Below are 14,381 nucleotides of genomic sequence, written 5' to 3'. Positions count from 1 at the left end.
ATCTGAACTGAGAGGTTGAAGAACTTTCCCAGGATCACACAGCCTGCAAATGGTAGAGCAGAGATTTGAACCAGGAAGCTTTAATGTCCTGAATGAGAGCACTGGAAACAAACTACCTGGGTCCAAATCCTGGATGTGCCATATATTGGCTTCATATTGGATGAATTCCTTCCCTGAGCCTTGGTTTCCTCGTGTACATACTAGAGATCAGACTTAGTAAAGTATCTGCTTCATAGGGTTGTTCAGAGGGAAGGTTGAATACATGTCAAGCATTAAGAATCGTGCCTAACACTTAATAAGCCTACAGTAAATGCTACTCCTGCCGTTGTTACTGTTATCACCATTCCTTTGCCTACTCCACAGTCTCTCTTCATAGTTGAGAAAAGAATGTTGGTGATCAGCAGAAGAGAACAGGCAGCTTACAGGCAGGCAGTGGGGGCCATCTGCTATTTACTCTTCCTGAAGTTCCTCCTGTAGACCCTCTCACATGTGATGTGATCAGTGATTGGATTCTTGCTCCCGGCAGCGCATCTCTGTAGGCTTCTTGGATTCTAATGTTCCACTGGTCTGATCATTTTCTGTGTGGGTTGTGTGTGTTGCAGGTATGAGACCTCTCTGCTGGATTTGGTTCAATCTCTGAGTCCAAAATCTGCTCCCAAACCTCAACCCCATTCCTCCAGAGAAGCTGGGGCCTGGATTCACAGTAATCGCCGACTCAGTCCTCGAAAATCAACCTGGAACAAGATGGGGACAGGCAGGACCCCCGAAGACCTGGAGGAGAATCAAATTCTGGAAGATATCTTTTTCATTTGACGTTGAAACACACGCTACAAAATTTCCATCTGAAATGTGTGGGCTTCTTTATATCCTGATTTAGGATTTTAAATTATTTGATCGCAAACTAACCGCGTCTCTCCTTTCACAGGGGCCTCTCTCACTAACATCCTGTTATGTGTTGAACATAGAAATCATGTTACAAACCCAGAGTGGTTTTGATCAGACCCCTCAGTAGGTGACACATTAAGGGCAGAGTGGGGGAGGGCAGTATCTTTTCTGTGCCAAGCAGAGATCAGAAAATTAACATAGGACCCTTTCTACATGCAAAGGACTTAACATATTCAGCCTCATTTCCAGAGTGTTTCCTTCTCAATACTTAGTGGGAAAAGGTTGGTTCTCTTTCGTGTACAAGGAAGACCTTTTCACAGAAAAATCCCTCTGATTTAAAAGTAGCCCCTTTGCAACATAAGCAGTTTCAGAAAGACACTCCCTTTACTTCTCCACCTCACCTTTACCTCTGTTCCCTCATTGCCTACCTCTGTATACGTGTAGTCATTTAATTCCGAAGTTGGAGTTGGTGTCCCTACCATCGCAAGCAACACCCACAACCAATTGCGAGTCAGTTCCAGTAATCATCAGCCGTAACCAAAGGGCACAGTGGGCTAGAGGGAGGGCCCCAACCAATCCTTGGAAACCAGCATTAAGTCACAACATAGAGTGACTGCCCTCGGGAAATAAAATGGAGACACAGGCCTGACATGCTTTTCCTGCCATCCACCCATTTCCCAGGATAAATAAAAGCAATAGCTCAGTACTTTTTTACTGACCTAAATGTCTGTATTTGTGAGCTGCCCATGGCTGTCTCCAGGGAAGATGCCACTGGAGAGAGGAGCATCAGCTGCCACAGGCTGAGAGGCCTTCCCTGGTTCTCCCTCTTACCTCATGAGGATCAAAGGCCCTAGCTTGATCGCGCCTTTGATGTGCTCTGCTCAGGCTATTGTCCCGTGACTCCAAAGAAACATCTCTACTTGCCGCATTCTTCTCCTCCACTCCCAAGCAGAATCTCCCTATCTTTTCCACTCCTCCCTTTGACCCAGAAAAGACCTGTCGAAAAAGTACACTTGCAACCTCATTCTCTCTCTTCTTCTATTTGGCAGAGCTCTTAAGATGGGTCCTTCAGCTTACAGTGGGCTCCAGTGGGTTCTCATGCCCCTAGGCAGCATGATGAACCTGGTAGAGCCCCTGAGTTGATGACTTCCAGTCACTGGAAGCAAGGAAGGTGTGTCCCCAGATGTGTCTACTTGGTGACCTTATTTGATCTGTTCTGTTTCTCTCTCCATTTCACCCAACCCCAGGCTTGAAGTTGGACCAAGAGTCTGTCAGTCAGCATTGGTAGCCAAGGTCAGACCACCCAGGGTAAACTGCATTTAGTGAGCCTACAGGGCTTCCCTAAAGTCTTTATCAAAACTAGATTATCTCAGCCTACAAAAACCTTGTTAAACAGATTCTTTATGTGGATGGATTGAAATCTCATGTCTCTTCTGCCTGATGTGTTACCCCCTCTACTCCGCCTTCCTCCACTTGGGTCTTTTTGCTCTTTGAAGAGAAGAATGGGATCTACCAACACCAATCCTTCATCTGAGGTCAGGATTGACTAGTTTTAGGCATCCAGTTGAAAAGTTGAAAAAACACTGCAGATTAAAGTATCCTTTTAAAGTTCACCCCTTGACAGGAACTGAGTCAATTTCATCCCATCCAGAAAGCATTTGGAAAATTGTGTTTACTTTGGTGTGGCAAACTGGGGAGAAAAAACTGAGAGCCCTCAGCCATTTTCTCAAATTTAGGTTTCTAGAACTATCTTTTACTTGCCCCATATGTCAAGAGCACCTTAAGTACATCCAGTTCCCTTGGATCAGCCATAAGCACACACCGCATTTGTTGCCAGTGTCTTTACAGATCTCTAGAATAAGAGGGTGCCAGAAGGACTAAGAAAAGGATTATGCTTTCTTTAAGAAGCTTGTTTGCCTTTAGAAGAATGCTAAATGAGACATAAACTAAGGGAATTTGGCAGGGGGCGGTGGTGGTCACATGCCACAGATTGGAGTTTAATTGCTTCTCCCCCTGCATGAGCAGTTTGGAAGAGCAAAGATGGATTTTCAGCAGAGTGTCAAACATATTTTTCATATGCTCCGTCCCCACACCAGTTGCCTTTCTCTATCCTATAGGCATTTCTTGTGTGTCAGGGCAATAGGATGTGAATTTGTGTCAAATCCAATGTCTTCCTTATGAACTGAATGGCGTATGTTAACATCTTCATTTGTCTGACTTTGAGATACCTATATATATGAAAAGGTGGTTGTAGAGCCTTGAGGCTGTTGTGGAGCCCAGAAGCTTGACCTAATTGCAGATATCCTACAGAGAGAGGGTATGACACAGAGTAGTCAGCCTTTCTTCCTGGTAAAGTGCTCGCAACAATGACTGGTTGCCTCTGCTGCTTCCTCAGAGCAAGACTAGACACATATTAGGGGTGCTGCAGATAATGCTGCCACACTGCCCACCCTGCTGCCCACCACTCTGTGAGAGAAAAACCTGTCAATATTTGCAAAATGGGACAGGCCAAAGTAGGTCCGTTGAAGCTCCTACAGGGGCCCAAAGTGCTTGATTTAGGAAACTTAAGGTCAATCAAGGAAAAGCTTTGCTGACAGTCATCCTTCCCATAGGTACACTTGTGTCATCCAGACTGGACCTGCATGGTGAAGACTTAACTAGAAAACCCCAAATGTCTTGGGGAAAGGAGGTAGTCTCTCCTCCCTCAGAGCCACTGTTTTCACTTGGCCCTGCTCCCAGCACCATGGCCAGAGACTCTGAGAAGGGACCGGTGGAAAGGAGAGAAGCTGGAGGAAGTCCATGGTCATTAGTGAGGTGGATGGAGGCTATGGTAGACCCCTCTCAGTGCATGCCTTATCCTCACCTTGGAGAGTATCATTTTTAATGTGGGTAACTGTTTATATAAATATGAGATTTTAAGTTAATAAATTATCTCCATGGATATTTTCCCCACCTGGTTTTGATATCAAATTGTCCAACACCCTTCATCAGATCCATGGGGCAGAGCCTGAAAGCAAGAGCAGAGCTCCAGGTTATCAACATGTTATTCTCTTCAGTATGTGTTAAAACAGCAGGAGCTTGGGTTAACAGAAAGAAAACGATCTGCCTGGTTTGCCAACCAGGTTTTCCTGGCTGACTCTGCCTCACTCACATGACATGGACACCAAGCCTCCTCTAGTTCTGTGGTTGCTGGAATGGAAGTTTCGATCTGCGTGCACTTGTGAGACAGGAAAAATGGTCCCTTCAGTGGGCTTTAGGTGCTAAGAGATATTAGGCAAGGGCTTGTGTGCCTGAAATGCCCAGTTTTGAAATCATACTGGTAAATTCAGTCAACAGCCTGAGACCTTCTGTCCTTGTTTCCCCCGTCAACCTGGGGAACAGAGGTGGTGAGAACACAGTCATCACTTAACCAGCTCCAAGCTGTGCGCCATCTTATTCAATGCTAAGGAGAGCCATACTTTAAAAAAAAAAAAAGAAGAAGAAGTTAATCCATTTACATGGAAGAGAGAGAGTATGAAGGGGGAGGCAGAGGGAGAGGCAGGAGCAGACTCCCTGCTAAGCAGGGAGCCCCACACGGGGCTTGATCCCAGGATGCTGGGAACATGACCTGAGCCAAAGGCAGACCCTAACCAACCAAGCCACCCAGGCACCCCAAGAATCATACTTTAAAGAGATTATTTGGATATGTGTTTCTTATCAGCATCAGCCACCTCAAGTCCTTCATGGAATGAAGACAGGGATACATCTATGGACACCTAAGTTTTCAAGGTTATCTTATGCACCAGTAATGAAAATGAGGCATAACAAAACCTAACTAAGGTCATCAGCTGGTAAAGAATAGAAGTCCAGCTCGGAATCTGAGGGGAGAGGATCATTATTCCCTCCCCCCACTCCTCCTAGTCAAACTCCCAAGTAGTATCAAGTCCACCTCCCGTTTCTCAACCCACCCCTTCGCTCTATTTCTGCTGGTGCTTCTCTAGCACAACAGTCTCTGCATTGGTCTTCCTGCTGGATGGCCGGATTCATCCTTGAACAAGTTTGACTTTACCCTTTGCCTCACTCTTATCTTTTAATGAGGACCATAGCAGAACCTTCCTCCAGGGGTGGTTGTGGAATGCAGTGAACTGAGCACAGATAAGTAAGTGCTCAGCACAGATAAATAAGCATTCATAAGGATACTTGTTACAATTCTCCAGGAAGCTACCAGGGTCATCTTGCCAGGTCGTACCCTGGCTTAAAAGTGTTGGATAGTACTTAGTTTCTTACTGTGCTTAAGGAGGAGCTTGGCGTTACGAGCGTAATGCATGAGGATCTTCATGGTTTGGCCCACTGTAGACCTCCAGCCCCTTCATTTCCCCACTGTTTCTGTTGACTTCTGTGCTCAACCACTGTGAACTGCCATAGTTCCTGAAGGCACTGTGATATCCTCCTGACCTTGTGACCTCCTTCATCATGACACTTACTGGGCTAGAAATGCCTGTTTATCCTTAGACAGCAGGCCCATGGTGGCCAGAATAAGATGTTGGTCTTAGCCGTCACTCAACTCCCAAGAACTTAGCACGGTTCCTGACACACTGTAGGCTCTCATCGTTATCAGTTAGATGGACAGGTAAGTGCATCGGTGAAAAAGAAGGAGAGCAGGAAGGAAGGAAGCCATTAAACAGATCTGTGCTGCCAAAGTCCACTACTCTGGACTATGCCAGGCTGCTTGCCCCTCTCTCACGGAGAAAGTAAAGACTGTACTAAGGGGCTTGGGAACACCTCCATTGTTCCCTCCTCATTCCCACACTGATTCGCATTTTCTTTCCAGAACCCTAAGATTTGTAACTTTCTTGCTTAAAAATCCAAAGGACTCCACAGGGCAAGGAGCATGCCCTTTAGAGTGACATAGCAGGACTCAGCATCTGACCCCGTGTCCCTTTTCCCACCTCATCGCCCTCCTTTCTCTGCTCTGTTCACCTGTGCAACTTACAGCTGTTGGCCACTTCCCAAAGACATACTGCTCTTTCCTATCTGTGTGACTTGTCCGCATCTCTCTATCATGGATGAATCTTTCTGGACCTAGCTCAGATGTCACTACTTCCACATTTTCCTGATTTTCCCAGGCACCCTTACAGATTCTTTTCTCCTGACTCCAATTATGCTCCCAAAGCCTTCTGTCCTATCCCACCTCAAACTGGGCTGTATTGTTTGTCCCCCTGTTAGAATGGGAAGTGTCCAAAGGTGACAAATACTGACCTTAGAAACAACTCGGCCTTACCACTGTGAGTTGCACACATTTAGACAGGTTATACTTTATAAATTCAAACTGTATTATAAAGCTAAGCTTTACAAATTATACTCTCTAAGCCTCACATAGAATAATTTATAAAATTATTTGTGTAAAGGGGGTGGTCATTCCTACCTTACAAGTTGGCTCCTGGGATGCTGATCTAGCCCAGAGGAAAGACAGAATGGTAAGACAAAACTGTCCATGCAAGGACGCCTAGGTCCGGGAGAGCCAGAGAGGGGTCCATGGGATGTGGAGGGACCAGAAGACCCAGGAGTAAAGAGCATCATTGGGGTTTGTGAGAGAAGAGGTGCTTGGCCGGAAGGCCAGGGCCCAGACGGGGTGGGCAGCTGGGCTGGTCCCTTCCTCGCACCACCGCACAGACAATGCCCTGACCCCCTGACCAGGATGTCCAAGGTCCAGGGTCCCTCACCTGTGCTGCAGTTACACCCCGTGCTGTTCCCTGCTCTTGGTCCTTCTGTTCCCCACTGCTGAGATGAGGAGCCGGAGGAAGGGAAGCTCAGCTGTCCTGCTTCTTGCCGCTTCCACCGGAGACCCTATGAACTCCACAGCTCTGGTTTTCAGCCTTCTCCCAGCTGGAGGTGATTTAAGCTTGTTGGATTTATATAACATTGGGAAACGGTAAACTGTGTAAATTTGCTATGTTTTCCAGGGACAGTTATTTATGGAGAGGCATTTTTAACTCAAGTGCAGAAGTGTTAAATCATTATAATAAATTCATGCTATTCAGACTTTCTTACATTGTAATAAATTTTTTCTAAGCATGAATGAGGAGATCCATGATTCCTCTAATATACCATTATGTATTTCTTCTCAAAATGACACAACTTACTATATCAACTTGGAGAGTGGGATCGAAGGAGATTTACTGTGTTGGGGAAAATGTCAAGTAGCAAGGAGTGTCAGAAGGGTCTCGGGAGCAGTTACCCACCGCAGAGGGGGGCCTGGCGAAGGGGGCAACCCCCACATCTCCCAGCTGAGCTTCGGAAAAGAGCAGGGAATTGGGTGAGGGGCCCAGGTACTTCTGTCCCCCACGGTGGGAGGGGGAGTGTTGGAGTGGGCTGTTGCAAAAAGGAAAAGTCCCCTGGTCTTCCAAAACCATCAGTCTGGGTAGAGAGCCGCCCTCTCATCATCCATCTCCCTCCTCACTCCTCACCTGGACACTCACCAGACCAGAGGATTCCTAGCTTTCATCAGATTCTAAAAGTTCAGGACGCAGTCTTCAGTAAACGCGGACGCACTTTTTGATCACCCACTCTGCCCTAGGCAAAGTCCAGTGACTTCGTTCCTGACCCCCAGCAGCTCCCAGGAGCTATGTCGAGCTGCACCTACAGCTCCTACCGGCCAGTCACAGAATCTTCCCCAAAGATGGGACATTTTGGCTGGGCAAAGGCAGGTAGGACCTTGAACCTTGAACCAAGAGAATGTGAGTGGTCGAAATCTGGAATAACAGGAGAATCTGTGTCCTTAAGCTATCTTTGAGGGCCCCCAGTGAGACGTTTTCCCAAAAGCTTAGTATGCCACCAGCTCCCCAGGTAATGAGGAGACCGGGACCACCAGGCTTTCTTCTACTCCTCATGGAGACCTGGGGCAAGAGGTGGCCGAGGGGCCTTGCTGAGAGTGTGCTGGGTAGGGGGCCCATGGGAGGCATGCCCTGTGCCACCCCTCTTCTCATTCACTCAGCAAACATTGTGGAGGCCCTACCTTTTACCAGCACAAAATACACTCAAGTAGTTCTTGATTCAGGGGGATCCCTTGAAGCCAGAGTTCTCCTAAGTTTGCCCAGCACTCAGGCAAGACAGCAAGTGTCAAGATTCGCTTCAACTTCCACCCAGACTTGAGAGCAGAATCAAGTGGTGGGAACACAAGGCTGCATCTCTCACTCAGGTGGCTCTTGTCTCAAGAGCTAGCCTGAGGGCATTCGTGGTCTCCCTCCTCTGCCCTCTCTCTTCTCCGTGGCCCTTCCCAGTACTTAGCAGAGCGCTGGGCCAAATCCTTGAGAGCCAGGCACCTGCTCTCTTTGCAAAGGAGAAAACTGGCAGGGGCAGGGGTCTAAGCCTTTCCAGGATGATCTTCCGTCCTGTGGTTCGGTTGTGTTGTCTTAGTGTGAGGCTTGGGAATACAGTCAGTGAAGAGTGGTCGTGCCAGGGCCTTGATGAGGTGATCTCTTTAAAAGTAACAGAGTGATGACAAGCACAGACTCTGCCAGCAGGGGACCTGGGCTCACACCCCAGCTCTGCCCTACTGTGTGACTTTGAGCACCCTGCTCAGAACCACGGGGCCCAGCATTGTTGGGAAGATGACTGGGGTGGGGTCGGTGAAGTAGGCAGGACAGCATGTGGGTCAGCAGTAAGTGGGCTGTTCTGAAACAAGGCCCGGTGTTTCCCAGCATATTCCCCACCTACCTAGACACCTTGGCCGTTCTTCCGAAGGCTGGGGTCCTTTCCCCCTCCACGGCCCCCACCTTTGGGGTGTATGGAACCCTTGCTCACCTTCTAACACTCAGCCCCAGTGTCTCCCTCTAGGCCGGGCTACCAGCCTCCCCTCCTCGGGGCTCCCTGGGCCCCTGGACCACGCTGTCCCGCAGCTGTCTCGGCTTGTCAAGGAGCCTCCTAGGGCAGAAGGAGAGCCGCTGATTTGGAATCTGGGCTCCATTGCTACGTTGCAGTGTGACTTGGGGCAAGGTACTTACCTTTCCCAAGCCTCTGATTGTTGGTCGGTAAAGGAAGGTGAAGGCACTCTGCAGATAACTTCCAGGGTTAGAGAATACCCGTAACACACTTGGCATTGTCCTAGAATGTGGCTGTGACCTTTATGTCTCCCTGAATCCTTAGCACAGTGCTAGGACTTGGGGAAAAGACGCACTCCCCATTCCAAGATGACTTTCTTTAAAGAGTAGGATGAATGGAGGCCCAAGTCTCACCCAAGGAGAAGGCCCAGCAGCAGGACCTGAGACCCTCAGCGGCACTGGCGAGTAGCACAGAAGGTAGAATGCGTCCACCTGGTGGCCCTCGTGTTGGTTCCCGTGGCATCCCTGCCCCGCCCGTGCAGAGTGAATACGAAACACAACTGCCTGGCCTCTGAAGGCCTTCTTTGGACCCCAGGAGGAAGAGGAAATGGAAGGGTCACAAAGTTGGCAGCACCTGCGTCCATGGATTCCCTGCCACCCTGGTGCCCACAGTCCTGGTGTTGGGCCCCAGGAAGAGGTAAGGAGGGAGGGCAAATGGCAAAGAGGATCCACGTGGAGACTCTGGAGACGAGAGGAATCCTCCTACCTCAATTAGTGGAGTATGGCGCTCTCAGAAATGGTTACATTTTCCCCTTGATTTTTGAGTGATGGAGAACCAGTTTGCATTGATCCTAAGAATTTGCTTCTAGTTTTCTCAGAGTTCAGTGTACTGGGGAAAACAGAGCTGACACAAGCTCAAAAGGTTTTAAACCCCAGGTGGCTGCATAAACTGTTAATAAATATTCCATTTATTTCCACTGAACTTCCTCTCCTTGTGAAGAATAAAAGCCAACTGGGGCTTCGGGCTTTTCTGTTTCCCTCCATGCTCCCCTTCGGTCCCCACGGCCAGCAAGGGCGACTAGGCAGGGAGAATTCTGGACTCCTTAGCAGCACGCTTAGTACGTGTCACTCACTCATGTCTAAGAACCCCAGCCCCAGCCCAGCTGACGGAGAGGAGGAAAGGACCTTTCCTGGCACCAGAGTCCACATAGATTATTTCCCAAACGTGGAACTGGATCGTTGAGAAACCCACGAGAAGAAGTGGGGAGAAGGAGGCAAGACACCGCATCGGAGGAAGCTGCTGTGTGGGGGTTCACAGTCCCGGGGGGTGGGATGGGAGAAGAAGAGCCCCCACCACTCTGCAGACACCGTGGGCCCTGACCCTGCATCGTCTGGGCAAGAGACTGCACCTTTCAGAGCCCATTTCCTCATTCATAAGACAGGGACGAAAACACCCACCTCAGACAATTAGGTGAGACTATAATTAAGCGCTCCACATGGGATCTGGCTCAGACCAAGCACCCCTAGTGGTAGCTACACCCATGGTTCCAAGAGAATGATAGAGCGTGAGCAGAAGGTCCCCGAGTCCTCTACCCAAATGGCGGGGACCTGAGCTCCCGCAGGCCTGGCCTGGGACTCCCACAGGCCAGCTCCCATCACCGCCAGGCTCTGGGTCTCCCCACTGAGTTCTTTATGCCAAGGCACCCCACATGTACACATTTAAATGGGGTAATAGAAAAAACTGATAACACTGGCCAAAAAGGGTGGAAAGACTTTTCACCGGAGACTTCTTCACACTTTTGTGAATTTTGAAATATGTGAATATGTTACCTTTAAAAAAAAAAAGTAACATTTTTAAAATGCAAAGACCAAATTAATATGCAGCCTGAGGCCGCATGACCCCAGAGGAGAATTGGCTGTAGACAGTAACAGCCACCGTGGCGCCGGGAACGCTCTCGGGAGAAAGGGCAGAGAGAGGAAGGGGCACGGGAGCAGCAGCTAATTGGGGTCCCTGGGAAAAAGCGTGAGCACCCAGAGACAGAGGTGTGTGCACCTCCGCATGACAGGAATTCTCCGGGAGTGTCGCGGGGCTGACTGGACTGTGAGAAGGTGGCTTGCAGTGGTCCGACGTCAAGTTCAAGCTTGCTTCAGTTGGGATGTGAATTGTCAATGGGATGGAACTAAGGAAAGGGAAGAAGGGGACTGAAGCTTGAAGTGTTCGCTGCACCTGTACTATACCGTCAGAGAATTCCTAGCTCAGAATCTTTGGGGTGGGATGAAGCTGGGCTTGGCGGTGTCTCATGGACTCCTGACAACTCTTGGGTGGTGGTATTATTATCCCCCCTTTGAGAGAGGAGACTGGGGCTCAGAGAGGTTAGGTGACTTTTCCAAAGTGACACAGAAGATATTTGAAAGAACTGGAGTTTGCATCCAGTCAGAAGTCAAAGCCAATGCTTTCTTCACTCTGATACACTAGTCTCGGAGCCCCCTTCTGGTCTGGGCAAATCCTGGTGGGAACCCCACAAAGGGTGCAAGCCCAGAGGGGGATGTTTGGAGCTCCCTAAGGGATGAGGAGTTAGGATCGCATGAGGGAAGAGGAGTTGGGGTGATAGGAGGGGACTGGGGTGCTGGTGCAGGCCCGAAGACCAGACACACTGAGCAGGCGGGGGAGAGGGCTGGAAAGCAAAGGCAGGACTCACCAAGGGAAGGGAGGGCAACTTAGAAAAGCCAACGGAGGGCAGAGGAGGGAACTCTCAAGCAAAAATCCTATACTTGCAAATACTCATCTGAGGGGAAAGGAGTGTCAGCTACATACTTGTTCCAAATGTGCTATCATTACTTAAAGAGCATTTTCAGAATCCTCCACTTTGGAACGTGTCCTCAGCTGTCGGCAGTTTGTGCTGTCCTTCCTTCCCTCATTCATTCTTGCTGGCAGTGAAGCCATAGTGGTCGAAAGGCCAAGTGCCAGGAATGAAGAGTCTACCAAAGGGGGGGCGGTTGGGGGGGGTATCAGCTGTAGCCAAGCTTTTCATTTGAGGGTGGATCCCATCTTCAAGACAGACAAATGGTCTTCCCAGCCAAGGCTGATATGTCACCTTGGGCAGGGCTGGGTCCCAGAGCTCACCACCCAGCTCGGGGGTGGAGTGGGGTCGGGGGGGGCGGTGCTCGCTTGGGTTCAACCTGGTGTAATTGCAACGCTGGCCCAGCAGACCCCATGCCAGAGGGAGCTGTCACTGTGCCCAGCCCACTAGCAGCAGAGCCTGGGAGGCAGGCGGCCACGGGGCCTGGAAGCACCCACATGTGCACGGAGGCTCTGGGGCGTCTGCGTCTCTCTGTACCCTGTGCGTGGGTACATGGGATCCAGCTCAGAACAGGATAAATGTCAGATCTTTATAAAAACCTAGAAGCAGAAGGGAGCTATTCACTCAACGTTCTCACTAAACATCTTCTTTTCATATTAGCATCACACAGTAAGAAAGGGAGATGGGAAAGAAAAGTGAGTACGAAGAGTGGATGGAGAGCTGGAGGCCTTTGAAAGTCACTGGGAGCAGGGGCTAGAAGGAGCCCTGGGGTCTAACCAGGCACCAGCACCGGCACGTGTGTATGGCTGAGGGAGACCACCAGTTCCCCCCACCAGCAGCATGGGTGCAGCTAGCTGCCCCCTCCCCCCAGGCCACAGCCAGCCTCTAGACTAGAACGTTGCATCAAAAATGTTGAGGGCAAACTGAGATACCTATCAGTAAAATGACTTGATATCAAGGATTTGCTTCAAAATAATTCATGAGTTGAAGTTAGGTGGTTGGGGTGGGGAAGTTCTTGGGGGGCTCCATTGGTGAAGTGCCTGACTCTGGGTTTAGGCTCATGTCATGATCTCAGGGTCCTGAGATTGAGCCTGCGGCTGGCTTGGCCGAGCTCAGCAGCAAGTCTGCACGAAGACCTCTCCCACTGCCCCTCCCCATTTCAGGCTCGTGCACGCGCGTGTGCTCTCTCTAAAATAAATAAATCTTCAAAGAAAAAAAGAAAAGCTAGGTGGTACATGGAGGTTCGTAATGTAAGGATCTCTACTTTTCATCATGCTTGAAATAAAAAAAAATTTATGATAAAAAGGAAAAAGTCTTTTAAATGGAGGAGCTAGGCAGAAATCAAAAACTGTAGGTAGAATGCTAGCAGAGTAATCTAAGCCATAAAACATCGACAGAAATTAATAAGAAGTGTGTCTTGGGTTTTCTTAAATAACACTGCAGATCAGGAATTCCGAGCCCTGGGGATGATGGAGGAGCTGCGGTCTCTGAGCCCCTGTGCGAAGTGACCTCATAGTTGTCAAAGAATCTGTGACTTTGCCCCAGAGGTTAATAATTGTATTCTCTCTTAAATATGCGATGCATTCATTAGTCACTGGGTGTGTGGTTTTTAAGGAAAGGGTTTATTTTCTAGAACTGGCACATTCACATCTGGACCCCGTCAGCCATACCTGGAACAGGACATGGGTCAACCCGCTTCATGGCCCAGTTCCCTGGGGGGCAGTTCCCAGGGGCCACAGAACCCTGAGCTTCAGCAGTGGAGGTCTGGGAGAGCCGTGGCAGAGAAGGATACCCAGTGGGGAGGGGAGGCCAGTGAGGCCCCTGGGGTCTGAGAATGGAAGGGGGAGGTGGTGTGGAGGCTGCCATCCTCTGGCTTTCGGCTGTGAATGTCCAACAGAGCCATGGTTTTGAATAGTCTGAGCTACAAAGCCCAGGGTATTCCTTAGAAATCACCTACCCGTTCCTCACAGGGGAGCAAAACACCCGATGTGATGTCATGCCCCTTGCAGTGACTTCTGTTAAGAAGACCAGTGCCCCACAGGCTCCCCAGAACAGGCAGAGAGCTCTCTCACCTGGGCTTACAACCTGCTGGGCAGGAGAAGTGGGGTTCATTTAGGGGACCGTGAGGGTCTCGTCGTGGAATTATCTCCACAGTTAAGGCTTCAAGTTCTGCCCCATTTCCTAAAGCATTAGGGCTAACATTTCACAGGCTAGTGCGAGAAACAAGAACTTGGCCCTTGGACTTGGGAACAGAGCGGGGAAGAGAGCATGGAATCTGGGGTCCAGGTACTACCCAGGAGCTGGGGCTCTGACTTCAGCTTTCTATGACTTTGCTTCAGGGGACACATCTGAGGGCAGAAGTCACTCCCACTCTCCCACAGGAGGGCACAGACAGGCTAGAGAAGGTCTGTCCCAGGGCAGGGGCTGATGAAGGCTTGAGGCTGAGTTGCCTCTGTTTGGGCTCTCAAAAGGACCTGCAGCCTCCCTGCCGCTTCACCTCCAAGCCCGTTCCATCCTTCCTCCTCTGGAACCCCCTCAACACCCAACACACTTTCCTTCTCAACCCCTCCCCCTGGCTTTCAGGCTTTGGAAGTCTGTGTCCTGACCAAGAGGTGGGAACACTCCAGGAAGCTCCTCCCTCTGCGCTCCTCCCCCTCCCCAATCCCGGAGCCTAAGGGCACCCTCCAGAAACCGATTTCTCCAGCCATGTCAATGGCCAATACAGTGCAAGGTTCAGGACTGAGAGAAAATACTTGGTGGCAAGTTTGGAGTTGTGCCCTTGTCCTTCCTTGACTGTGGTCCCTGCCTCCTCTGCCTCCTTCTGTAATGCCTCACAGTGGTTCATGCCCCTACCCCAACTCAGGACAAGTGGCCTCAGTCCCCTCCTGTCAGGGAG

General features: G+C 49.8%; 1 protein-coding gene across 8 annotated transcripts in view; it reads left to right on the top strand.

Moving 5' to 3' along the window:
• The window catches only part of KIAA1328, a gene marked incomplete at its 5' end in the record, with an annotated part of 323,665 nt that extends 316,754 nt beyond the window's left edge, over positions 1-6,911 (top strand). For all 8 annotated transcript variants that reach the window (XM_082699512.1, XM_082699511.1, XM_082699518.1 and 5 more), the window contains one exon: positions 603-6,911. In XM_082699512.1, the coding sequence (XP_082555638.1) occupies positions 603-813 (211 nt within the window). In that variant the 3' untranslated portion in view covers positions 814-6,911. The remainder of the gene's footprint in view (positions 1-602) is intronic.
• Between the last annotated feature and the right edge of the window lie 7,470 nt (positions 6,912-14,381).

The sequence above is a fragment of the Mustela nivalis genome, assembly GCF_964662115.1.
Source record: "Mustela nivalis genome assembly, chromosome: 14".
In the NCBI taxonomy this organism is placed as follows: domain Eukaryota; kingdom Metazoa; phylum Chordata; class Mammalia; order Carnivora; family Mustelidae; genus Mustela; species Mustela nivalis.
Note: the sequence above shows the minus strand (reverse complement) of the source record. Positions and strands in the feature narration are given on the sequence as shown.